Source organism: Cebus imitator, unplaced genomic scaffold, assembly GCF_001604975.1.
Source record: "Cebus imitator isolate Cc_AM_T3 unplaced genomic scaffold, Cebus_imitator-1.0 Scaffold42, whole genome shotgun sequence".
NCBI lineage: Eukaryota > Metazoa > Chordata > Mammalia > Primates > Cebidae > Cebus > Cebus imitator.
Genome location: NW_016107357.1, coordinates 13,794,276 through 13,820,602, shown reverse-complemented (window position 1 = coordinate 13,820,602; position 26,327 = coordinate 13,794,276). Strand labels below are relative to the sequence as shown.

Here is a 26,327-nt window from a genome sequence, read left to right as displayed (position 1 = left end):
TTTTTTGTAGAGATGCAATCTTGCTGTGTTGCCCAGGCTGGAATGCAGTGACACCATCTTAGCTCCTGAGTTCAAGCGATTCTTCTGTCTCAGCCTCCCAAATAGCTGGGACTACAGATGTGCACCACCATATCTGGCTCATTTTCATATTTTTAGTAGAGATGGGGTTTTGCCGTCTTGGCCAGGCTGGTCTTGAACTGCTGACCTCAGGTGATCCACCCACCTTGGCCTCCCAAAGTGCTGGGATTACAGATGTGAGCCACCATGTGCAGCCTGAAATATAAAATTCTTACAACAATTCTTTCTTTCCATAAATTAAATATGGTGAGGTCTAACAAATACAGAGATGTCCTCTAAGAGCAGAAGACTGGGAATAGAGATGACCTGAATGTTCCTTTAAGCTTATGTTCTAAGCTGCTACCTCCGGAGAATGAGTGTGGGTAGAAGAGGAGCTGAGAAAGTTCCTCCCTGCCATGACATGAGCTGCAGGAGAAGTCTGTGGGACAGGGAAGGAGGGCAGTGATCTTCTTAAAAATAACCATCATTCAAAAACTTTTTAAAGCCTTTTTTTGACATTATTTCATTTGGTCATACAGCAGCCCTTGATGTAACCAGCTGGCAACAGGCAACACAAGTTTAGAATTCCAGCTTTAAGAAAAATGTTGTGGGGACCCTCGTCCTGTTAATATCTCTACCACTATACATGCAGGAGGATATTAGAAGGGGCTACCAAGGAACCTCGCTGAAGCTGAGCCCTGTCTCACACATCTGGCACTCCCAGCCTGTGATGTACACTCTGGGCTGTGGAAGTGAACTGCTCAGAGCTCAGTAATGGCCTTATCTGATGACCTCCTCCTTTTCATAGCCTGGATCAATTAAGGAATAATCTTACGTGACCACAGAAGGAAATACATTTTGTAATAAGCCAATACATGTATCCCGATGTTTCTGCCTGTAAGTCTCATCTGCAGTTTGGAAAGCACAAGCTAAGCTATACCTATGGCTAAGAATGTCCGCTTTGTGAGTCTGGGTCTGATTGTATTTTACAGGTGGTTTGGGCTTCCTCTCTTCTCTAACATCCCCTTGGTCACCTCACTGCTAGGTATGTGCAAAACACCAGCCCAGTCCCTGGCATACTGCAATGGCTAATGAAGGCAATAATCCTTTTAAAACTCAGCTAAAATAAATATTCAGGATATTTTTAAACATTTACAATGTTTTAAATGTAATCATGTTGATGAAATGTTGGATCTTTCTGTGAATCCAGTTAGATTCCTTTTGAAAAATCCAATTCCATTGTTTGGAACAAAAACTGCAAGTTATTTCTCAAAGTACTCATATCAGTTAAGAAGGGAAATTGAAGGACCAAGAAGCCCAGTCTTTAACATGTATTATGCATTTCAGCTTTCATAGCAATGTTCTCACTGGAAGGTTGTAAATCATTCCAACCTTTTCTTTCAAAGCAGCTTTTCTGTTGCAGGAGACTGTGTTTAACGTCTCTTTGAAGTCCCATTATCTCCATGTTTCCTCTTATCTCTTGGTAAACAGCCTGCACCTTAGTTCTGGTCCCTATCACTTTTTTCCTGAAGCAAGACTGTGGGTGGCTGGTTTCACCATCATTGGTCTCTTCCCCTTAATCCCAGAGGCTTCAGGGGAATTTTCTTAAGTACAGCTTTCCTCATGTTTCCTGTTTCCTTGGGACTTGAAAATCTCTTTTGCCTGCCTGTTACCTACAGAATTCAGCTCAAATGTCTCCTGTTTGACCTAACTCTAGCTTTCCCCTTCCACTCTCACACTGTCCCCACCCCTGTCCCTTCATGGGTTCTGTCCTCTGGCCCAGGTCTCTCAGCCAGGATGGTGGCTCTCATGAGGCCTTTTGGGATGTAAGAGAAAGGAATATTTTTAGTTTAATTTTTGGTTGCTGAACCTTCTGTTCAGGCAACCATTCTTTGGTTTCCAACTTTCCCAAGAGAATGCCAACCTTGCCTCCATTTTGGCAGGTGTGTCTACCAGCCACACAAATTAGCTACAATCCTGTGCCTCTCAGAGAAAATACATTAAAATTTACTACCACTCAATACATAAGAATTGTCAAAACTAGATGGAGAGAAATTGCCTTAGTTCAGACTGCTGTATCAAATATACCATAGATTGGGTGACTTAGACAACAAACATTTATTTCTCACAGTTCTGGAGGCTGGGAAGTCCAAGATCAGGTGCTGGCAGATCTCGTGTCTGGTGAGGGCCCCTTTCCTGGACTGCAGACAGCCATCTTTCTGCAATGTCCTCACACAGCGGAGAGAGAGCAAGCTCTTTCATGTCTATTCTCATGAGGGCACTACTCTCATTCATGAGGGCCCCACCCTCATAATCCAATCACCTCCCAAAGGCCCAACTTCTAATACCATCACCTTAGATGACAGGGTTTCAATACATTAATTTGGGTGAGACACAAACAGTAATTACACATCTCAGGGATTTCCTGAAAGGTATGCAGTTCTCCCAGTCCTCAAGAGTTTCTAAAATCTGCTGTTGGTTGATGCCAGGCCTCTAAGAGAGCCCCATACCTAAAGCTGACTTGTTTTGACTACCTATAGAAATACTTTTGCTTTATTGCACTTTGGCCATATTCTGGCATCCTACACTGTGAAATATTAAAACAGCCTGGCAAACCTTGTGCTTGCACTTACTGTGCAACGTTATGAAGGATTTTGTTCACCATATTGCGCAATGCTCTCTATGAGGATCCTGGGGATATCATCTCTCTGGTGTCTTTGCCAGAAATAGCTATGATCCTTCCAAGGAATTAGTTTGTTTTTGCCCTAAAGACACAAGCAACCATTTACATTTTCCATCTGTGGGTCACTTTTGGTAAATGTACTGGGTATCCTAGAATGCAGTTAGGACCCTTGACATCATTTCTGTATTTGTATTTTTCTTACTTCTCAATTGGACTTAAATTTCTTCATTTGCTTTCATGCTATGTATACCTTCTTAGATTAACTTTATTTCTTCTTGAAATTAGGTGGGAATAAATAAGTCTGGCTAGGCTTGGCATTGGTAGGTATGACCAAGCTGTGATAATGCAAACGTAGCCACAATTAGAGATGCCAAGAGTCAGTTTGGATGGAAATACCAGACAGAGACAACCTTGCCAACTTGACATTCATCTCTGCCAGTGCTGCAAAAGGTCATAGTGTGTGGGTGGGTTGACTTTCAGCATTTCCTTGGAGGGAATATGCTTGGAACTTTCTGAGTCTTCCTGAAAATATGGACCTTGATTTACATTTGGACAACAGTTAGTGCATTTTCCAAAATTAGTGGGTTTCATTATTTTCATATTCTTTTTTAATATAATCTTGAGTGTGACTCTTTTACTCCTAAGAGCAGATTACCCAAGACTCACCTGAACTAAGCTTTTCAAATGTTGGCAGCTATGATGTGTCTGTCAAGTCTAAGCCATCCTTCATGGCAAACTGTTTCCTCAACTGCCCTTTGACGAGTGTAGAGTCGCCCGCATGTTCCTCATAGTCTACTGTGCTATTTCACTTAGATGGCTAGAAATTCAAACTCCATCTTCTCGTGTACACACAGACACACACATGTACATGCATTCACATACTACAGACTCACACACATACTCATCCAACCAGCCCTCCCAGTTTAATAAAAAGGGAAGAAAAAAAAAAAAAAAACCCTGGCTTTCGGTTCAATGTGATAAATGGTAGAACTTGATGGAAGAATAAGGAAGGGGAAAATTGGAATGAAACTTACATTTTTGAGGTCTGCTGTTTAACCAGTTTTGCTAATCTCTTCAAGTGAAAATCTTCCTTTATGCTTCTTCCTTGTGTAAGTAATTTATTTCTGAAAACTGTCTTTTTTCCTCCATTGGAAGAGAATTTCTTCCTAAATTATATTATTAATGTACAGCAAGCCAGTGTTAGTGTGTCATGTGGCGGGGTGAGGCCCCACCCCCACACCCACTGGAGCCTAGGTTCTGCAGTCCTAGGGTCCCAGTGTACAGAGCAGTCAGGTTATGGTGGTCATTACTGTCTGGATGCCCCACTGTTTATAGTCCAGTATACATTTCTGTACATCTTCACCAGAGGGAAGAAAAGTTTTATGTTGTAGAATGAGTTAAGAGACCCTTAAAATGTAAAAACAAAAGCAACAACAAAAAAAGAATGCTTTCAGTCAAGAGCCAAAGCAAGGAAGCAAGGAGGTCTGGCAGAAAGACAAATGGAATCCTAAGATTTGCGATCAGCCTTTAACCGTCTTCCTTTTTATGTAGGCAACCTGCTTGGCTCTTCTCCTTCCTGACTTGGACTCCTATTTCATAGATTATTATCCTAATAACTCTGTATGTGCGTTATGATTTGAAGGTTGTAGTTTTCCATCTATGGCTTATTATGGTCATCTCACTCCTGGGCTCTATATAAAAGCTTGGTCTAAACATAGCCTCTCTTTATCTGCCGCCATATGTAAGGTAATACGATATACTGCCACAGAGTTCCTCAGTTGGTCCCTGCTCATATAGAGATCTGGATAAGAACTTTTTAATTTTCTGTTCAGTCATTGCATCAACAACTTTGTTAGCACCTTCTAAGTACCAGACACTGTGAATAATGATATGGGATCCCAGAAAAAGTGAATAAAGAATAGGGGTGGGGGTGGGTGAGGTAAAATGTTTTGTGTTTCAATTAAGTCTCCAAAGACAAGTAGAAAACTTCAAAGACATTCTTCTGGCCATGATTGAGTAAACAGTACTGAAATATCCTTACTACCATAAGTAATTATAAAACTGAAAAATTATATTAATCAATGTTCAGATATTGGACAACAGGCAGTGCAAGACTCTGATCATTCAGAGAAAGGAAATATACAAAGTGAGCTTCATAATTGCCTCCACTTTCTGCCTAGAGGTGCTTTCTTGTCTATAGTACAAGAAGGTGGAGCCCAAACAAAGCACTATGGTCTTATTGAACCAGTGGGGCAGAATCTGAGTATCTGCTGAAGTATCTGGACTTTATAGATCAGAGACCAGACCAGAATGAATTGCACGGAGGAGCTACAGAAATCTGCATGGAGAACCCCGTTCATGATTAGATGGATATTAACCTGCTCTTGTGTAGGCATAGGCTGACAGAGAATGGTAACTGGAGTGACAAGATATAAATAGAGATTATGTAGGCTACACAGTGCTGAGAAATGTAGAAGTTCCAAATAGCCAGTGAGGAGACCTTGCTGAACGTCTTAGGAATTCAGTTGAGATCCCCAAACGACCAGGCTTTAGGATTAGAGATATTACCACCCTTGAATAAGGGCTACTCTGGACCTTCCCAGCCAAAGATTTAAAACAAGCTTTAAAAGGATCAATCTGATAACCTGATGGACAAATAAATTAACTGACAGGACACAGCTCTTTAAAAAAAAAAAAAACAAAAAAACAAACAAACAAAAAAATCCACACTTCCAGGATTATAATATCAATGATATCTAACATATAATAGGAGTTTTTAGATATGCAGAGAAGCAGAAAAAAATGACTCATAACCAGGAAAATGAAACTATAAATAGAAACACACTCAAAGATTTTAGAATTAATAGAAAAAATTTCTAACAGGTAAAAATGATCATAACGAATGAGCTTATGGAGAATGTAAGTAGAGAGGGTATAGAGACCATCCAGTCTGATGCAAATAATGAAAAGACTAAAGAAAACTTACAGAAACCCAATGCCTGTGGCACAATAGCAAGTATTCTAACATATGTGTAATTGGAGTCCTAAATGGAGAAATGTGAAATAGGGGTGGAAAAGCAACTAAGAACATATTATCCAAAATTTCTTTAATTGATGAAAAATACCAGTCCATAGATCCCAGGAGCTCAACACATCCCAAGCAAGATAAACACAAAGAAAATCAAACCTAAACATATAATATTCAAATTTCTGAAAATTAAAGATAAAGAACAATTATAAGCACATGTGAAATTTTTAATTGTCATCTTACCAAGATCATGAGAGAGTTTAAAAACACATTATATAGAGATAATCAACAGTGTGAATTATTTCTGACTTCTCAAAAAAAAATGCAAGCCAGAAAACAATGGAATAATATTTTTAAGCGCATAAAGAAAAATCAAAAACAAAGAACTGTCAACTCGTAATTCTACATCTAGGAAAAATATCCCTCAAGAATAAAGATAAAATTAAAATATTTTCAGATTAAAAAAAGCTAAGATGATTACCAACTGACATGCATTATAGGAAACATCAAAAGGAGTTCTTCAGGCTAAAAAACAACATTAGAGGAAAAATTGATTCTACATGAAAGGATGAAGATTGTGAGAAATGGCAAATATGTGAGCAAAGATATTTTTGTTTTTAAAATCTTTTAGAATTGATTAAGCAAAAAATGATGACAATGTATCATTGAGTTAAAATTATATGTTGAAGTAAAATGACAATAACACAAATAACATGACAGGAAAAATATTTCATTGTAATATCTTACATCATTGGAGGATGTGTATGAAATTAATTCATAGTAGCTTGTGATGAAACACACACATTATAATTCTTAGAGAAACTGCAAAAATTAAAGAGGTATGGCTAAAAAGCTGATTGAGTATTCTAATATATAAAAAAGAAATACCAAAAGTTGCTTGATTAAAAAAGAATGACTGGAAAGAATGCAAATTTAAAAAGCTGGGTAAATAAAAACAAGATAGCAAAATAGTCAACTTTCACCCAGTCATATAAATAACCACATTACATGTAAAAGGATTAATCACTATAATTAAAAATTGGAGATCATCAGACTAGATAAAAAAGCAAGTCCTAACTATATGCTGTTTACAAGAGATTTTTTCACTATAAAGATCTGGAGAGTCCAAAGAACTCTCAAACCTATTTTGTTTCGTGCTATTTAAAATAAAAAGGCAGAAAATTATATTCCTTACACACGCTAATTATAGGAAACCTAGATTAGCTTTATTAATATCAGACTTCAAGATGAGGTGTATGACCACATTTAAGAAGGATATTTCATGATAACCAAAGACTTAATTCATTAAGAAGATATAGTGATCCTAAATGTGCATACACCTAATAACAACTACCAGAAGCAAAAACTGAATTAAAAGTAAAAACAGAAAAATCCACAATTATAGTTGAACACATCAACACTATACCTTCAGTAAATGATAGAAAATGTATGCGAAAACATTAGTATCTAGAATATTTAAATGATACTGTCAACCACTTTAAACTAATTGACATTTACAGAACGCCTCATGTAGCAACAGCAGAATACAGATGTTTTCAAGTGCACTTGAAACATTCACCAAAATAGGCCATATGCTAAGCCATCAAATAACTCTCAATAAATTTTAAGAGGCTGAAATAATAAATGTTCATTCTCCAGTAATGCTGGAATTCCACTTGAAACTTACAAAAATTTATATCGTAAAAATTCCCAAATATTTGGAAGATAACAACACATTTCTAAACTCATAAGTCAAAAAAGAAACAACTAAGTTAATCACAAAATAACTGAGCTGAATGAAAACAAAACAGCATATAAAAAATGTGTGGGATGCAACTAAAGCAATGAATAGAGAAAAATGTACAGCTGTAAAGGTTTATCTAAGTAAAGAAGAAAGGTTGAAAATTGAGATGTAAGCCAGGGTTTAGCAAACTAGGGTTCACGAGCTTAGAATGGCTTTTACATTTTTGAAAGGAAGAGGGGAAGGGAAAGGGAAAGAGAAGGAGGAGGAGGAGGAAGAGAGGCAGCTGCAACAGAGACCATATGTGGCCCACAAAGCTTCAAATATTTACTCTCTGGCCCTTTACAGAAAAAAAGTTAGTGACCCCTGATGTCAGTTTCCACCTCATACTAGAAAAAACTGATGAAGGTAAATCCAAAACAAGTAAAAGGAAGAAAAAATTAAAGATACATGTTGGATGTCTATGGTTTCTCTAGAAAATAGAAAAGCAATAGAGGAAAATTAATGAAACCAAGTGATGCTTCTCTGGAAAAATCAAGGATGCCAAATTTCACCACTTCTAGTCAGCAGCATACAGGAGATCCTAGCCTGTGCAAGAAGGTGCCAAGAAAGATAGACAAGTCAAAAAGATTGTTTAAACTTCTAGAAATTGTTGCCTACATTCACTGTCTCTGCTTTTTCCCTTCCCATTATTTCTTGAATTCACTCTCATCTTACTACCCCTCCCCGACCTTTCCACCACAGCCTCTCTTGCAAAGATCACCATACACTTCCATATTGCCAAATCTAACAGTTCATTCTTCATGTAATTTAACCTGCAAGCATCATTTGATGTAACTGACGTTCCCTCTTCCTTTAAACTCTTTTTTCACTTGTCTTTTGGGACTTCCTGGTTTTCTTTCTGTTTCACTTGCCATTTCTGCTCCATCACTTTATTGGGATTTCTTCAGCTGTCCAAGCTTTAAATGTTACAATGCTCAGATTTTACTTCTCAGACCTCTTCTCCATGCTCCGTACACTCTCTTATTAGCATATAGGTTATTTGAAATAGCCCCTACATGCTAATAATTCTTCTAGATTTTATAAATCTCCAGCCAGGGCTTGTCCCCTGAGCTCCAGATTCCTTAAGCCAGCTGCCTCCCCGACATCTCCATTTTGATATATTAGGCACTTAAAACTTAACATATGTAAGAGTAAATCCCTGATCTTCCCTCTACTCCCACCCAAAGGCTGGCCCTCCTGCAACCTTCCTCTCCTCTGTAAACAGTAATTTCATTCTTCATCCCGCTTAGGACAGAAACCTTAGCATCATTCTTTTCTCATCTTTTCAATATCCCATATCTAAATTCATCAACAAATCTCATCAGACTGCTTTCAGATGTATCTAGAATCTAATCATTTCTCACCCCTTCCTCCAACCACCCAGGTCAAAGCCATCATTCCCTCCCATCTGGGTTAACTAACAGCTTCACAATTGATGCCCTGGCTCCCACTCTTGTTCCCTCGACAGTCCTTTCTCTGGGCAGCAAGCCAGAATGGTCCTCCTAAGACATAAGTCATGCCACATTTCTTTTAAGCTAAAGCCATCCAAGTGTTCCTCTAACTCATTCTAAGTAGGATCTGCCCCTAACTGCCTCTCTGCTTCATCTACCACTTTCCCACTTGTGCACTCCGCTATAGACTTTCTTGCTGCTCTGGGAACATATAATAAGCATGTTCCCACCCCAAAGCCTTGGTCTTGGTCTTCTGCCTGCCTGGATTACCCTTCTCTCAGTCATCTGCACTAAGTTCCCCCCGACCTCCTTCAGTTCTCTACTCAGACATCCCAGGGAGGACCTCTCCGATCCCTTATTTAGAATAGCTATTCCCACCCTGTCATTCTAGGCCTTTTTTGCTTTATTATTATTTGTTTGTCTGTCTTCTTTAACCTAAACTTTTATCAGTTTAGGTTAAGATCAGATAAGTTATACAACGACAGGGATTTTATGTATTTTTTTCATTGCCGTATTCACAGTGCATTGGGCGCACTCAGTATTTGGTGAATACATTAACTTATTCAGTAGCTCATCTGTTTGTTTATTTATTTGTGTGTTTACTGAATTTTTACATGCCAGGCACTGCCCTTAGCTCACAATCTAATAAAAGTAATTGGAACAACTACCATTTTTTCGTGGTGACTAACCACTTTGCATATGCCATTTGATTTCATCCTTACATTGGCCTGTTTTACAGATGAGGAATCAAGCTTGGACCAGCTAAATAAATGGACTAAAGTCAAGTAGTTAGTCTGTACTACCTTTTTCAAAACCTGTTTGTCTACTGCCTCCCACTGAAATGATGTTCTTCTGCACTGACATTTAGCTCATGTCTCCATAAACATTTTTAAATGTTTTAAGTATATTTTCTACAGAGACTCAGAATGAATGTGAGTGAATAAAAGAGTTCATGATTATGAGAATTGTGACTTCTTTTGGGGACTTATTTGAGAATAAACGAATTTCCCAATTCTTCAACTCCCTTCAGCCTCTTCCCCTCTGATGAAGGCATGGGGAAATCCATTGAAGCGAACATTCTAGCATGCCTTCTCATCAAACCTTCATCGTGTTTGTGCTCTGCCAGGAACCTACTGCCAGCAGAGAGAGGTGGAAGCCATCATGGAGAGTGACGAGGAGGACAGAGGCTGCTGCTGCTGCAAACCGGGCCACTTGCCCCACCTGCTGTCCTGTAATGCTGCCTTTCACCTCCGCTGGCTCACCTGGGAAATCACGCGGACCCAGTACATCCTGGAGGGCTACAGCATCCTGGACAACAACGCGGCCACCATGCTGCAAGTGTTTGACCTCCGAAGGATCCTCATCCGCTACTACATCAAGGTATTGCTCTGTTTTCCGGACACCTGTCTAAGACAGAGTGGTAGGATGGCACAGGAAGCCTCGAAAGAGCTCTGCCAAAAGCTACATTTTGAAGCCTCTCATCCTTGGCTTCTGAATTGGAAACCCAGCCATCTGGGGAACCATTGCTTTTGGAAAAACTCTCAGATGGTTTTGCTTTAACCTGAGGTTTGTGCCCTGGGTCATACCGTTTTCTTACCTAGGTCTTCTTTGTCTCTTCTACCACAGCATGATTTGTTTGTCCTGATGATGATGACAAATTTAAATATCCTAGAAATATTACTAAGCCTCCACGTTTGAGTTATAAGTGTCAAATTAGGTGCTCTGCAAAGTTTCCACTTGAGAACCAGAATTGTATTTTAAGCTCATAAGGAGTACTCAAAATGTGGCTAAATCATCCAGTCAGAATTGGTTGTGACAGCCTTTTCTCCTATGGTTCACATGGAGACCAATCACATATTTTTTCAGTTGCTCGGTGCCTACGTCTGCCCAATCTGTATTCAACCTCAGAAATCATGGCAGTTTGGAGTGAGTCTCCTGGAAAACAAGTGTAGGACTTGACTGAGGATGTGTCGTGCTCATCAATGCTGAGCTGTTTTCTGAAAGGGGAAGGGGCAGGCGAGGGCTGTGTGGTGGAGGAAATCTTCTCTGTGGGTCTTATGCAGGAGATCTGGGGGGACTTGGCATGGTGGAAGTCCTGGATGGCCCACAGAAAGGTCATATTTTAATGCTGTTCAAAAAGAGAAAGCTTGGCTTCTGAATTGGAAACCCAGCCATCTGGGGAACCATTGCTTTTGGAAAAATCCTAGAGGGCTTTGCTTTATGTGAGTGAATAAAAGAGTTCATGATTCATCAGAGACCACAAGGCTCCCTGCCAGCGTGCTGAGGCAGGAGGTCCAGCAGAAATGAGGAAACCCAGAACGAAAAGATAACATGGCACCTAAAGTTTTAACTAGCTAACAAGCAAAGAGCATTGAGAAATTTGGAATAAAGCCAGGCATGGTGGCTCGTGCCTATAATCCCAGAGCTATGGAAGGCCAAGGCAGAGGATTGTTTGAGCCCAGGAGTTTAAGACCAGCCTAGGCAACATAGCAAGACCCCATCTCTACAAAAAAAATCTAAAAATTAGCTAGATATGGGGTGCACACTTGTAGTCCCAGCTTCTCAGGAGGCTGAGGCAGGAGAATTGCGTGAGCCCAGGAATTTGAGGATGCAGTGAGCTGTGATTGCACTACTGCACTCCAGCCTGGGTGACAGAGCAAGACCCTGTCTTAAAAAAATAAAAAAGTTTGGAATAGCTATTGGGGATTCCTGACATCCTTAATAGCTGCTGAAGCTAAATGGAAATAGAAAATAGCCTGTGAAAGTCAGAAGGGTAAACAACTGTTAGATCTCATCCCTTTAGGTGATTGCAACACAAAATGTTTGCAAAACCCTTTCCTCTGGCAGAATATTCACAATAGATTTAGCAGTTTGTGCTCACCATCTTTGTGTGTGCTAGAGATGCAAAACATTATATTCAGATTTCATACAGAACTACACATGTTGTGTCCAACTTAAATTGGGGAAGATTTGGGAAGCAAATCAGGGAGTTATAACCTACCTTCTATTTCTAAACTCTAAGCCAACTCAATATACCAGTTGTGTTAGATTTGGCAGTGGGCCATGAAATAAGAGTGGCATGCATGTTAGAAGCTTATGCCTCTCAGACTTTGATGATGGTTGGTATGGTCGCTTCCAGAATTTGAGTTCCACAATTTAAGTTACAGGCTTAAAGGGATAGAGGAAAGGACACAGAAAATGAAGACCAAGGGTATGCAGCAGCTGCCCATTAAAGAGGTTCTAGGACGTTGCCACAATATCTTCCTGCTGTATCCCATCAGCCAGAACATTGTCACATGCCACCTGGAAGAGGGTCTGGAAAGTGTATTTTGGGCAGCCATGAGCCCAGAATGAAATCGTATGTTCACGGAAGAAGGAGAAAACAGATGATAAATGGTTACCAGCCATCTCTGTTATATCCCTCGACAAGGAAAGTGTCCCTTGAGTATTTCCTTTAGTTTTCAGGAGGCAGGACAGGGTGGTTGCAGGAACAGCTAGATCCAGGAGCTGACTCAGCAAGAAGACTCACAGGCCCATGAATCAAGTGGCTGGAAGGGGACAGCAAGGACAAGTCGTGTGGGTGTAGACAGCCCAGGTAGATAAGTCCCGGAGTTGACATCTTCCTGTTGCCTCACGAATTAGGCTAGACTCTTTCATCTGCTACCAAGAGACCTCCACTGTTGCTACCAGCTGTGTTTCCCACTCCCCTTCCCCCATCTCTCACTGTTTTGTGTACACACTATGCACACACTACCTGTGCCCCCTGACCTACACACTTACACACTGCTCGCTCCTCCTGCAGGGACTCTTATCTCCCTCCCATATGCCCACAACTTGTCTTCCAACCTCGGTTCCAACAGCTCTTCCTCACCAGCTGGCTTACCCGGGGCCGTGCCTGCAGTTACCTCCCCTGCAACCTTTCCTGCCTCGCTTTATGGCAATTCTCTAAACAGAGCAGCCACACCTGAGTCCTCAGAGCTCTGCTTGATGACCTGTATATCACATGGCCCAATCTGTTTTTTTGTACTGAATGAACAAAGGTTCCAGGGAACATAGGTTTGGAGTCTGGGTCATACAGTCTGGAGAAAAGAGATCCTAATTCAGGCAAGGGTTTGGTGGCCTGCTGCAGGCATGAGTGGTCAGAGTGGGGCTCAGCACTGAGCCACATCCCTGTCTTTCCATGAGCCAGACATGTGGACAGACCTGACCCCTCACCATGGGGCCAGCAGATCACCATGATTAGGAAAGAAGGGAGGAGCAGTGAGAGTGAGATGCCCTGTCTGGGTCCATCCTCCCTGGCCTAACCCTGTTGGCTTTTATAGAGGCCTTGGGGATTCCATGACTGGACCAGTTTTTGATGCCTTCTTTCCTTGGTCTGGTAGTTGATACTCACCTTTCTTTTCTCCTGACTGCTGGAAATGTGGCTCTCAGTCCCCTAGATAATTTCTAAGATGACAATTTGCCGTTTGACAAATCCAGGATCATGTCCAAATGGAAGAGGGTTCAGGAAGGACCCCCAGAACCTGCTGGGTAATAGTTGGCTTAAGAGAAAACAACATCCTTCACTCTGTTTTTTAAGAAAGGAGAGTGAAGACAGAATGGCCGTTGCAGCTGGGCTAGGAGAGGCAGGCAGTGCACAGGTGTGCTACCTAGCATGGTGCCTCTCACAAGCCAGGGCCAGGGCAAACCTAGAGCAGACTCCCTTCCTCCCCCATGAGCTAGATAATTACACATTAGAATTCCATGGGCCTGGGTTGGGACCCAAGGACTTACATTGTTTAATAAGTTTCCTAAGTGATTTGATACACAACTAGACTTTGGAGCCACTACAGACATAACTGTGCCCACAGAAACAAGAATTTTCTAAACTCCAAGTCAGCACTCAGGATGGGGCTGAGATTTTTGGAGAGATGGGGCCTCATAGTGCTCCTGTGTCTCATTCACCTTGGAACCGTCACGCCTATCCTGCCAGGTTACCTCCAAATACAGCACTCAGGGCCTTCCTGCCCTTCAGCAAGGGGTGGCTTGGAACCTGCACTCATTCCCCGGTGCAGCTAAATTTCCTGAAATTAAGGGAAATTTCAGGAGGGCCAAGTGGCTATTAGAACAGAAGAAACAGCATGTTGGGGGTGAAAAAAGACTATTTTCTTCCTTGGCACAGTTGCTAGGTAAACAGTTGCCTTCGTAGCTCTGAATTGCTTAAAGTTTCAAGAGTTCAGTCCATTCTCTTTATTATTTTCTTACTGGAAAGGCAAAGTGAAAAGGAGGAAAATTTGAAATAATTCCTTTACTACAAAGGGAATTTTTTAAATCTCCTAATAAACTGGGTTAGTTCCCCCACCCTGTGTGAATATATTTGAAATCATTTCCTTCCTGATGACTTGAGGTTTTCCCTCGTGTCTCCTCCAGCTCCCTGCAGTTTATTAGTGTTTAAAACCCTCTTCGCAGTCAAGGAATCTGCTGCTTTCTGTGCAGGCCTGGCGTTCTGGCTGCCATTGTTTCTGGACAGCTCTTTTAGAAAGGAGATGCGCTTATCACTGGCCTTGCAGAATGAGGAGTGAGCAACCCGTCAGGTTGATCTGCCTGCCAGACCCCCCTTCCTAGAATGAGTTGTCTGAAAGAATATGCTGATCTACAATTGAAATGAGGAACCAGGAGGATCCCTGCTGGAGGAGCCAGATATCATGAATTTATTCAGGAGGGGTCCAGCTTTTAACACGGTCCAGGTTGACCCCATCAACTCATAGTCACTACCCCGACTTATCAGTTTTACTTAGTGCTGTATCCACTTCATCCTGACAGATTCTGAAGGATTTTACAGTGCTCATTGACTATGTCTCCATGACAGAAGTTCTGCCTAGATGGAATGGAGATAGGGTACGACTTGCAAAAAGTGGGGTGGTTCTGTTTTCTCCCGGTGAGAAGTGTCGGTGCTGTTATTTAGAAAGTTGAACATCAAGCTGGGTTCTGTTCTGAAGTCAGCACTGCAGGGTTTTGCCAGACAACAGGAGGAAGTGCTAACCTCTGGGGTTCAAAGTCCTCATTAACTATTCTGACTTCATCAGCTATGGGGTTGTTTTAATTCCTTCCTAGCAATGAATGAAAACATAAACTTTTGTCTTTCAATCTTTGTTTGTTATTCTTATCTGGTATGTGATTAGGCCATATTGGGGGAAAACTAGACCAGATGTTCACTAGAGCTAGATGTTTGGAGAGACCAAATTTCTTTTTTCCCTTTGCAATGTTCAGCCGAGAAGCAGTGCCCATGGGCGTGGGCTTCATTACTTTCTTTTGCTTGCAACTTTGGGCCGACGACTTAAACTGTCTGTAAATGATCCAGCCAGCAAGGAGACAAGAGAGAACCCTCCAGATCCAAAGTTCATATTTGTGACTATGAGATGTGCACTCTGGTGACCACCGCAGACACAGCGGGTCTCCTGTCCCCTAATGCCATCCCCGTTCCCTCGCCCCTGTGCCTCAACCTCTCCTGGGCTGCTGCTACTGCTGCCAGTGTCTGCATCCCCTCTGAGCCCCACGCTCATCCTGCTTGCTGGGTAGGTAAGTCACAGATGTCAAAGACATGACTTTTTTTTTCCACTTACACACATGTCAACGGGCCAGGCCCTGTGCTAAGCTCCTCATATACATTATCTCATTCTAAACATCAGAACAGACATGCAACATGGACATCATTAGCGCGTCTTTCTTTCCTGCCTTTGCTTTCAGCTTCCTTGACCTCTTCTTTCATCACTCACTCTCTTCCTTCCTCTTTATACTGAAGAGATTTCTTGAGGCTGGCATGGTTATCGTGGGGTGCAGGGTTACAGAGGAGGGGAGAACAGGCACGCTACTGAATTCTAGTGATTGTCTGCAGACTTTATTTTTCCACTTCCTCATTTTTGGGACAGGTGGACTGTGGAGTCTAATAGAAGATGTGCCCAAAGGAAGGAAGACCATAAGCCATGAACCATGGACGAACCTCCCCAAAGTCCAGGCTGTCCTTAGTCCTCACAGCAGAAAGCCTAAGTCATGCGTTTGCAATTGTTTAGTGGAAATCAGAGGCTGTCTCTTCACCTGCTAAACTCCTTAAAAAAAAAAAAACCACCTTGAAACCAGATACCTCAGTAACCTGAGGCCTTGAGCTCTGGGCTTCATTTCCCAGCCAGAGGGAGGAAACAGCCAGAGAGGGAGGGTGGGAGCTCCCCTAGAAAAGGGTTTCTCGGCCCACTCCACTTACAGGCGTCAGTCACTGAAGACTTTGTTTCCATCCACCCAATATTCATTTCTTTCTGCTTTCTCACCAAAAAGAATGTTTTTTATAAACAGAGAAAAGCATCAGTTAAGTGTTTCTAACAGGAGCACACATGCCTGCCTCCTTGCATCAAACACCACGAGCCCCCTAGCCTCTCATGATTTCACGATGACAGGTGCTGACTCGTTCCAGGGGTGCCCCTCAGCCTCAACAGCCCCCAGCACCACTTGCGTTTTTCTGCTATAATGGAACTGCGGTGATGCTGGCAGTGACTGCAGCAGCATACCCTGATCCAAGCCCATCAGCCTTGGATTTTCATTTCCTCTGTCACATTTTTATTTCTTGAGGCCAGGTGCTAGCCTTTTTGAAGGAGGAATTCATTCAAAAACTACAAAATGGCTTTCCACAAAGCTGTTACTCAGAATAATCCAGCCCAAGGGAGGCATTTTCCCCAAGCGGGACTTGTAAGTACAGTGTCTGATTAAGAAGGAGACATGGGTTCCTTGTGAACGTATCACAGGTGTCCACTGTCTGGGCACTCAGGATTAAGTGTGTGAAGGTTACAACAATTTCACATCGTCCATACTTTCCATAAGAACTGTGTTGTTTTGGCTGGGCACAGTGGATCACGCCTGTAATCCTAGCACTTTGGGAGGCTGAAGCAGGAGGATGATTGAGCCCAGGACAAGACCAGACTGGGCAACATGACCCTATCTCTACAAAAATAAAAACTAAAAAATTAGCCTGACATGGTGGCTTGTACCTGTAGTCCTAGTTGCTCTGGAGACTGAGGCAGAAGGATCGCTTGAGCCCAGGATTTCAAGGCTTCAGTGAGCCATGACTGTACACTGCACTTCAGCCTGGGTGTCAGAGAGAGACACTGCTGTCTCAAAAAACAAACAAACAAACTCAAAACCCTGTTGTTTTCGCTCGTTAAATACTCTTTGGATAGGGTTCTGGAGGAGGGTCTACCCCAATCAACCTAGGTTGAATCAGCCTAGCCTAGGACCCACCAAAGCCTGCAGCAACCCCAGCCAAAGGTGCTTTTGTGTGCTTCTCTCAGAGAGGACAGGGCTGACTGTCATTCTTCCTCATCACAGAAATTCTGTTCCGTTACATTCTGTTAGCATTACATTCTTCTCAGTTCCCTCTTCCCTATGATAACCGTTAAGAGAGGACATTTTAGAATGTTTGAAATGAGTTCTGTACATTACACCCAGCAGAAAATACAAATGATCCCACATGTCGGGATTTCATGTCTCCTACTTTCCTGAGGTTGTTTTACTTTCTACAATTAAATAAATACATAAATTCTTCCTGGCTTTAGAATAGCTGTAAAGGCTCAAAATCTTGCTTTTTCTCTGCAGAGTATAATATACTATATGGCAACATCTCCCAAACTCCTCTCCTGGATCAAAAATGAATCACTTCTGAAGTCCCTGCAGCCCTTTGCCAAGTGGCATTACATTGAGCGTGACCTTGCAATATTCAGCATTAACACTGATGATGACTACGTCCCGTGTCTCCAGGGGATCACACGAGCTAGCTTCTGCAACGTTTATCTAGAATGGATTCAACACTGTGCTCGGAAGAGACAAGAGGTAGGTCAGGGTGGTGGGGGCTGGGGCATGGAATGGAAGTTTAATAAAGAACATTGTCATGTCCATCTCTTTCTGATATCCTATGGTAGACTTACAACACAGAGGATAGAAACAAAAAACACTATTTGGATAAATGTTTATTGAAGGTAAGCAAAATTAAATAGGAGAATCAATATACCATGTCTCCAGTGAAGGAGACTTGAAGGTATATATCCCTTTATGCTTGGGGCCAGTGCAGTTTTAAGCCTCTATTACAGCTTTTAAACATTTGCAGCTTCTCTGTACTGGAATCAGGGGGATTTACTGAATATATTGAATCATGGACATGAAAATTCTATTTAGCAATCAAATGGTCCAACTTAACTTCTGTCATCGTTATTTTGTGTGTCTGTGCTGTTATTGCTTATGTGCTGAGAACACTTCCTTGGAAGTGAATCCTGCCTCTTAGAAATATAATCAAGAATTAATGACAGTTTATAAAAAGAGGAGAAGGGGCAGGGGAGGAGCAGAAGGGGGAGGGAGCAAATGAAGGGAGCAGGTTTACTTTGCTGCTTAGGATTTGAAAAGCTGAGTCCATGGGTCGTTGTTGGAAAATGTGGGTGCAAGTTAGAAACAACTTCCTCAGCAGCGGATGCACTATGTGTCATGTGCTAGGCAGAAAAAACCAAACCAGCACACTAGCCAACGTCTGTGAATTTCTTATGGGTGATTAGAAACAGGTGGTAGAAGAAGCAGGTGGCAGAACCTCATTTGTCCAGACCAACCACGAAGAAGGTGTGCTAATAATCTTAACTCATGCCAGGCCTCTTTAACAGTTGAGATATACAAAGAATTGATTGACGTTTTGGGCTATCGCTCCGTAATGGCTCTGTCCTTTCCTCAGTTGGTTCATGAAATTATTTTATTTTTCTTGCAAAATATATTTTGACTTTAAATTTTCTCTCCATCCCCCCACTCTCCATCCTCCTCCCCTTTTTAAAAAAATCTGACTTCGGACAAATTTTTTTAAGAGCCAGAGTCTCACTCTCCCCAAGCTGGAGTGCAGTGGAACAGTCACAGCTCATTGCAGCCTCAAACTCCTGGGATCGAGTGATCCTCCTGTCTTAACCTCCCTAGTAGCTGGGACTCAAAGTACGTACCACCATGCCTGGCTAGTTTTTAAAAAAATTTTATGGAGATGAGGTTTTGCTATGTTGCCCAGGATGGTCTTGAACTCCTGGGCTCAAGTGATTCTCCCACCTTGGCTTCCCAAAGTGCTGGGATTATAGGTATGAGTCACCATGCCCGAGCTGAAAGATTAATTTAGTTGTTGATTGTGGACTTACAGTCAATGAGTCAACCCACAGGGCCCCTTGCTACAGGGAGAATAGAGGACTCTCCTTCACGTTGGATCCAAGTTATTTTTCTCTCCCTGCTAGACCATGCCCCTCCTTTGCATTGGAGAGTGTTAAGGTGGGCACACCTATTTACAGTAATTACTGCCCAGTTTTATGACCTGAAGTGCCATATTTCAAATCCCAGAAAAGCAGGTCATCAGTCCATGTTGTAGGTCTTTTTCTCTCCTAAAATAACTTTTCCACTTTTATTTTTTTTCCATGTCCAACCACAGGAGAAACTCCTTCAGGGAGCTGAGAGTTCCCTATCTTAGAGGGGACTGATGGCCACGTGGTTGACTTACAAAGCCTACTGTCACTCTACATTTATGATTCTGTGTTGGTACATATTGGAACCTGTGTGAAAGCTGAGTTAACTTCTTGCTCTTTCAGCCTTCAAAGACCCTGGACAGTGACGAGGACTCTCCCTTGGTGACTCTGTCCTTCGCCCTGTGCACCCTGGGGAGGAGAGCTCTGGGCACCGCCGCTCACAATATGGCCATCAGGTACCTGGGGGAGCAGTGGCAGTCTCTTAGGTACAGGCACCCATTTTTACATGTTTGACAGATTTTGTCAATCATTTTCTTTATTTTGAAGATGGACTTCTTACACTACTTTCAGATAGTTCTTTTCATAACAAATTATGTTGGGCCTGCAAGAACATTTTTTTGATCACTGATCTTTTGGAGTATTCAATTTGGAAATATCATTCACATGGAACAATCAAAACCCAGGGATTCTGGGTGTAGGACCTTCTGCAGGTCCTTGCAGATTTGCTGGGAAGATTCAGAGAAATCACGCCTATGAAGTGTCTAGCGCAGTACCTAACAGGGTCGGCGCTCAATCAATGTTAGTTCCCTTCCCCTAATTGTCTTCATAAATGAAAATCTTCACATCTGAGCTCTAGTCCACACCCTGCTTCACCCTGTCTCCTGAGTGCCCAGACAGTACCCAATTAATTGGATGCCACTTCTGTTTTTCAAACCCTTTCTGTACTGGATCTCTCCTCTAAGTAGGTAAATAGCTCACATTCTCTTTTAAAGAACAAAAACAAAATTCAACTCTTCTGGCTCTTGGGCACCGTGTGTCACTCAAGTGATGTGGTCCACCAAAGAAATAGTACTCATGCCACACTGCTCTTATGAATTTCATCAGCCACCTTCAAATCACCTAACTCGGTGGCCATTGCACAGATGTCTGCTTTCACAGCACCTGGGTAGATGATTAAAATAACCAGCTCTTTTGTTGGATCAATTTGAAATGTTTTATAAACTTCAAATTACAAATATTATTTCAGTTCATATCTAAGACATTTCCAAAGGCTTTTTCAGTCTTGTTCTTTGTGTAGCTTGTTCAGATGTTCCTGATCCAGGTGTTTCTTGCTTGGTCTGCTTTATTTCTTTTTCTTTACTAAACGCCATGCTTACCAGCTGCTTTTTTGGTGTTTAGCACTATGGGCTGTGGCCCTGAACTCCACCTGCCGACTGGAATCACCTTGATGAGTGGTTCTCAACCCCACGTGCACATTAAGATCTCCTGTCAGGCTTTTAAATATTCTGATGCCCAGGATATTTAATCAATTCCATCAGCACCTCTGTGGTGGAACCTCAGATCCCAAGTTTCAAAAGCTCCCAAGGCGAATTCAGTGGGCAGCCTAGCTTGAGAACCACACAAACCTAGAGAGCTTGGAGGAGAAAGGGTGCCTCTCCTTAGCCTGCCCCTCTGGGTTTTCTTCCACTTGGACTTGCTTCATTGTGTCTATATTATATTATTGAGGATGCACTGTGGAAGGGGTTCTTTTGATACTGAATTGAGTGAGTTTTGTGTGGTTAGGTTGGATTTTAAACTCATTAAGGGCAAAACCCACCTGTCTATTTGTTTAGCAACCTTCAGAGTTCTGGGGTGTCAGGTAAACAAGCCCAGGGAGATTTGTTGACTGTGTTTCTGAATGTCCTTCTTGAAAGGGACAGCTGTGAGTCTACTCTGGTGGCAAGTGGCTGGGAGGTATCATCAAGTAAGAGTTGTGAATTGATAAAGGGTAAAGCGTTGTGGCTAGCAGCACTTTCCATTTCCCTCCGGAGGTCTCCGAGCACCCAGAGTCACCTGAGGGACTGGAGTCACCAGGAGGGACAGGCAGGAACCAAAGGTAGTTAGAATTTGTGACATCAACTATTCTTTCAACCCCCACATCTCAGAATTTCATGATCTCTTTTACATGTGAGAAATGCCAAAAGCCTGACCCTTAAAGTCTCATGTTAATGCCTGTTTTAGGCCAATCTTCTGGGAGGGAGCTGGCTGGCCTGCAGTCTCTCCCCGTCCTCCCTGACCCAGTCTCACACTGGATTCAGGGAATTCTCTCTGTGGCCATCTGGGAGTAAGCTTGATGATTGTTGCAGGTCTAACAGAAGACTCCTCTGTGGGATTCATAAAACATTATGATGTGGACCCTAAGAGCAGGCTCCTTACTAAACTGTAAGCAGAGAGCAGCGCTTGAGAAGGGTCTCATAGGATCTTGCAGTTGAAATCACAAAATGACTCTTCAGATATTCGTAGCACCTGGGAAGATGAATAAAATAGCAAGCTATTTTGTTGGATCAATTTGAAATGTTTTATAAACTTCAAATTACAAATATTATTTCAGTTAATACCTAAGACATTTCCAAAGGCTTTTTCAGTCTTGTTCTTTGTGTAAGTTGTTCAGATGTCCCTGATCCAGGCCTTTCTTGCTTGGCCCACTTCATTTCTTTTTCTTTAATTAAATGCCATGCTTACCAGCTGCTTTTTAAAACTTTGTTTTGACGGAATTTCCTTTGTTTCAAATAGTTTCTCATACTCGATGTCAACTCTGCTTGTTGCAGACATGGTGATGAGATAACTCTGCAGAGAATCCTCTCAGTATTCTAGGGAAATACTTGATTATTTGGGACTGGTTCACTTCACTGAGCAGTTCCACGACATAGAAAGATCCTCTGAGGCGCTTTCATTTCAGTTTTTTCACTTACAAAAGGCAACTTCTTTTACATCCCACCCTAAGCCCATGGTGTGAAGTCCATGAAGTTCTGACCTGGTTGGATGTGCCTGGGGAGCGGCTTGGAGGGGAGGCTGTGGGAGGGGAGGCTGGAGCCTGGCACGGCTCCACCACTCTTCAACCCACAGCTGGGATTTCTATTTAAACTATTTATGGCGAGGGTTCCATAAATAGTTTGAATTGAAAAAAATAGTCTGCAGAGCTCAAGCAAATTTTACACATAATTTTTATAGATACTGTTTAGGGAAAAACTCTCAAACCATGTTTTTCCTCTGTTCTCACACAAAAACAACAGCCATCATCAACACTGACGACTTCTGTGGCCCCAGAATATGTGGGGATTTCTCCCTGTGAGAAAGCAGCTCTGCAGTGGACACTAGCTGGGTGTCTCCTAGTCCACTTCTGACACTACCCGGAGAGGGTGTCAGATCCTACACGTTGAAGGTTGAGGCCCACACGTCTGGGCTTCCCGAACTTCTGACCGACTGACTTCTACAGAGGTGCCGTGATTCCCTCTTTGGGGTCAATTAATTTACTAAAGCAGCTTACAGATTCCAGGGAAACATGTTTACTGTTGATTATGAAGGATATTTTAAAGGATACAAATAAACAGCCAGATGAAGAGATGCATAGGGCCAGGTCTGGAAAGGTCCTGAGCACAGGATCTTCCATCCCTGTGAAGTTGGGCTGTGCCATTCTCCAGGCATGTGGATGAATTCTTCTTCACCTTCCAATCTACCTCCACATGTTCAGCTCTCCAGAAGCTCTGTGAACTGTGTTCTCTGGGCCTTTTATAGAGCGTCATTGGTTGTCCATGATTGAAGCTTGGACAGCTGTGCAGAAATGTGACGGGTCAGAAAGGGCGTTATATAAACCTGGCAAGGCCTGTGTGCTCAGAGTCTTCTTGGCCTCTCTGTGTTGCATTCCATTCTCCAGAATATGGGACAGGAAGAGCCCTTTTTGGAATGAGGGTCTAATGACCCACAATCAGATTCGAGTCTTGCCTTGGCCAGGTGAAAGGAGGACAGGAGAAGGTCAGAGAGAGATTCTGTTTCATGAGACCTGCTTCTGAGGCTTGAAGTGCCTCAGCACTGCTACACACGTTATAGGAGTTATAAGCCTGAAATTGTGGATGAATATCTATCTATCTATCATCTATCTCTCTATCATCTATCATCTATCTATCATCTATCTATCATCTATCTATCAATCTATCATCTATCTATCAAGTCATATCATAAGTAATAAAATAATAAAATTTGAATATATTTAATATTTAAATGATAAAATAATATATATATGTAAAATCATAATATCAGATACAGTCAAATTGCTTTGCTTTCCAAAAAAAGCTGTTCCAATTTGCACTTTTAACAATACCGTTTTGCCACATGATCACTATTGCTGGGTCTTCCATTGTTTCTGATTTTTCTAGTCTCAGGGGTGAAAAAATTATATCTTGACCAGGCCTGGTGTCTCATGCCTGTAATCCCAGCACTTTGGGAGGCCAAGGTAGATGGATCACGAGGTCAAGAGATCAAGACCATCCTGGCCAAAATGGTGAAACCCCGTCTCTACTAAAAAATACAAAAATTAGCTGGGCATAGTGGCACACACCTGTAGTCCCAGCTACTTGAACCCAGGAGGTAGAGGCTGCAGTGAGCCAAGATCGCACCACTGTACTCTAGCCTGGTGACAGAGCGAGACTTCATCTCAAATAATAATAATAATATCTTGTTCTTATTTGAACTTACATTTCTATTAACAGTGAAGAATAAGAATCTTTTTTATGTTTATTGGTCATTTATATTTGGTATGTCATCATTAGTTAATTCGCAAAAATTAGCACTGACTTGAAATACCATTTTTGCCAGATACTGCATCTCCATACATAAATGGAGTACTTCTGGATTTGTCTGTTCTTACAGTGATACCATACTGTTTGGTGTCCTGGAGAGATACATTGTTCTGACATCTGAGAAGCCAAGTCCTCCTGTCTTTACTTTCTTCTTGTCTTTTATAGTTTTGTGTTGGCATGCTAGTCTTGCCCATTTTCTTTTCAGGTAAAGTTTTAAATCTCCATTGGAATTTTGATTGAGACTGTATTTAAGATACAGATTAATTTCAGAAAACAAAGTGAACCTTATTTAGTAATATGGTATATCTTTCTGATCGTTCAGTTTTTTTTTAATGTCCTTTGGTAACATTTTACCATTTTGTAAATTTCTTAATGAGGTTATTTCTAAGTATTTTATAGTTTTGTTGTGATTGTGAACAGAACCATTTCTTCTGTCAAATTTTCCAGTTGGTTACTTTCAGTGTACAGGAAGTTATTTTTTAAGATTTATCCCATTCTGGGCACTTCTACTGAACTCTGTTATTAACATAATAATATTTCAATTAATTATCTGATTTCCTGGTGGAAAGAAGGGACATATCTAAAAATTGTGACAGTTTTGACTTTTTTTCCCAATGTTTATAACTCCATTCTTTTATTTAGTGGACTGGCTGAACGTTACAGGTTGGCATCTGTATCAGCACCGCACTGCTGCTATAACAAATTACAACACACTTGGTGATTGAAAGCAGTATACATTCAGTATATTTCAGTCCCAGAGGTCAGGGGTCCTAAATGGACTTCAGCAGACTACAGTCATGGTGTCTTCAAGGCTGTGCTCCTGGAGGCTCTGAGGGGAGAATTTGTTCCTTTTCTAGAGGCTGCTTACATTCCTGTGGCCCCTTTCATCTTCAAAGCCAGCAGTCGTGCATCTTCAAATCTCTCTGACTTGATCACAGGGTTCTGCCTTCATCGTTCACGTTCTTTTGATTACATTGGACCCACCCAGATAATCTCCTCATTTTAAGATCCTCAATTTAATCACATCTACAGAATTCCTTTTGCCTTGGAAGGTAATCTACTCACAGGTTTCAGGGATTAGGACATGGGCATCTTTGAGGGCCATTATTCTGCCTACCACAGCATCCTCGGCTTAATTCAGGCATTAATTGGAATGAGTCTAATATTTTAGCATTGAAAATGGGATTTGGCACCATTGCACACGTTTACCTATATAACAAACCTGCACATCCTACACATGCACCATGGAACTTAAAATTAATTTTTAAAATGGGGTTTGGTTTAGGTTTCTATGAAACCACTATTATGAATGCAGGGGGTTTCCTTCTTTTCCTAGCTTGCTAATGCTTTATCAAGAAAGGATGCTGAATTTGTATAGAATTGGGGGGTCATAAATCAGATGATATTACTCTCCTTTAATCTATGAATGTTGTGTTACATTGGTAGATTTCCTCATGTTGAAACACCCTACAATTCCGAGATAAACTCTACTTGGTCATGATATATTACTATTTTTGTACAGTGATGGATTCAATTTGCTAATCTTTTACTTAGTATGATTATATTCATGTGCAAAGTAAGAATGGCTCATAATTGTGTGTGTTTGCCTATGTGCTCTATGGTTGTATAATTTTAAAATGAGGAGTATGCCCTTAGGTGTATTATAGGAGACCCAACAAGTCATTGTTACATAGTTAATGTTAAAGGACATCAGGTGATGGTGGACTCTGACTCTCCAGGTAGGTCTTAAAGATACGCTGCCTCAGGCCGGGCACAGTGGCTCACACCTGTAATCCCACCACTTTGAGAAGCCAAGTCGAGATCATGAAGTTGAGAGATCAAGACCATCCTAGCCAACGTGGTAAAACTACTAAAAATACGAAAGTTAGCTGGGCATGGTGGCGTGTGCCTGTAGTTCTAGCTACTCACTAGGCTGAAGCAAGAAAATCACTTGAAGCCAGGTGGCGAATGTTTCAGTGAACCGAGATTGCACCACTGCACTCCAGCCTGGCAACAGAGCAAGACTCTGTCTAAAAAAACAAAAAACAAAACAAAACAAAAACCCTTTACTTGATTGATTTTGGGGGGAAATATCTTAACTTTACAAAAAGTGACACAGATTTGATGGATAGTCTTCAAGAAAGAAAAATATATGCATGCAAAATTAGGGAGAATGAGTACGTGAAAATTATCTTAAATGAGATGCCAAATGC

General features: G+C 41.7%; 1 protein-coding gene across 2 annotated transcripts in view; it reads left to right on the top strand.

The window, feature by feature from the left end:
• PCNX2 (pecanex 2) overlaps window positions 1-26,327 on the top strand; it is a 292,353-nt gene that overhangs the window by 240,975 nt on the left and 25,051 nt on the right. For both annotated transcript variants that reach the window (XM_017526554.2, XM_017526553.2), the window contains exons 26-28: window positions 10,129-10,382; window positions 17,622-17,855; window positions 19,622-19,734. In XM_017526554.2, the coding sequence (XP_017382043.1) occupies window positions 10,129-10,382; window positions 17,622-17,855; window positions 19,622-19,734 (601 nt within the window). The remainder of the gene's footprint in view (window positions 1-10,128; window positions 10,383-17,621; window positions 17,856-19,621; window positions 19,735-26,327) is intronic.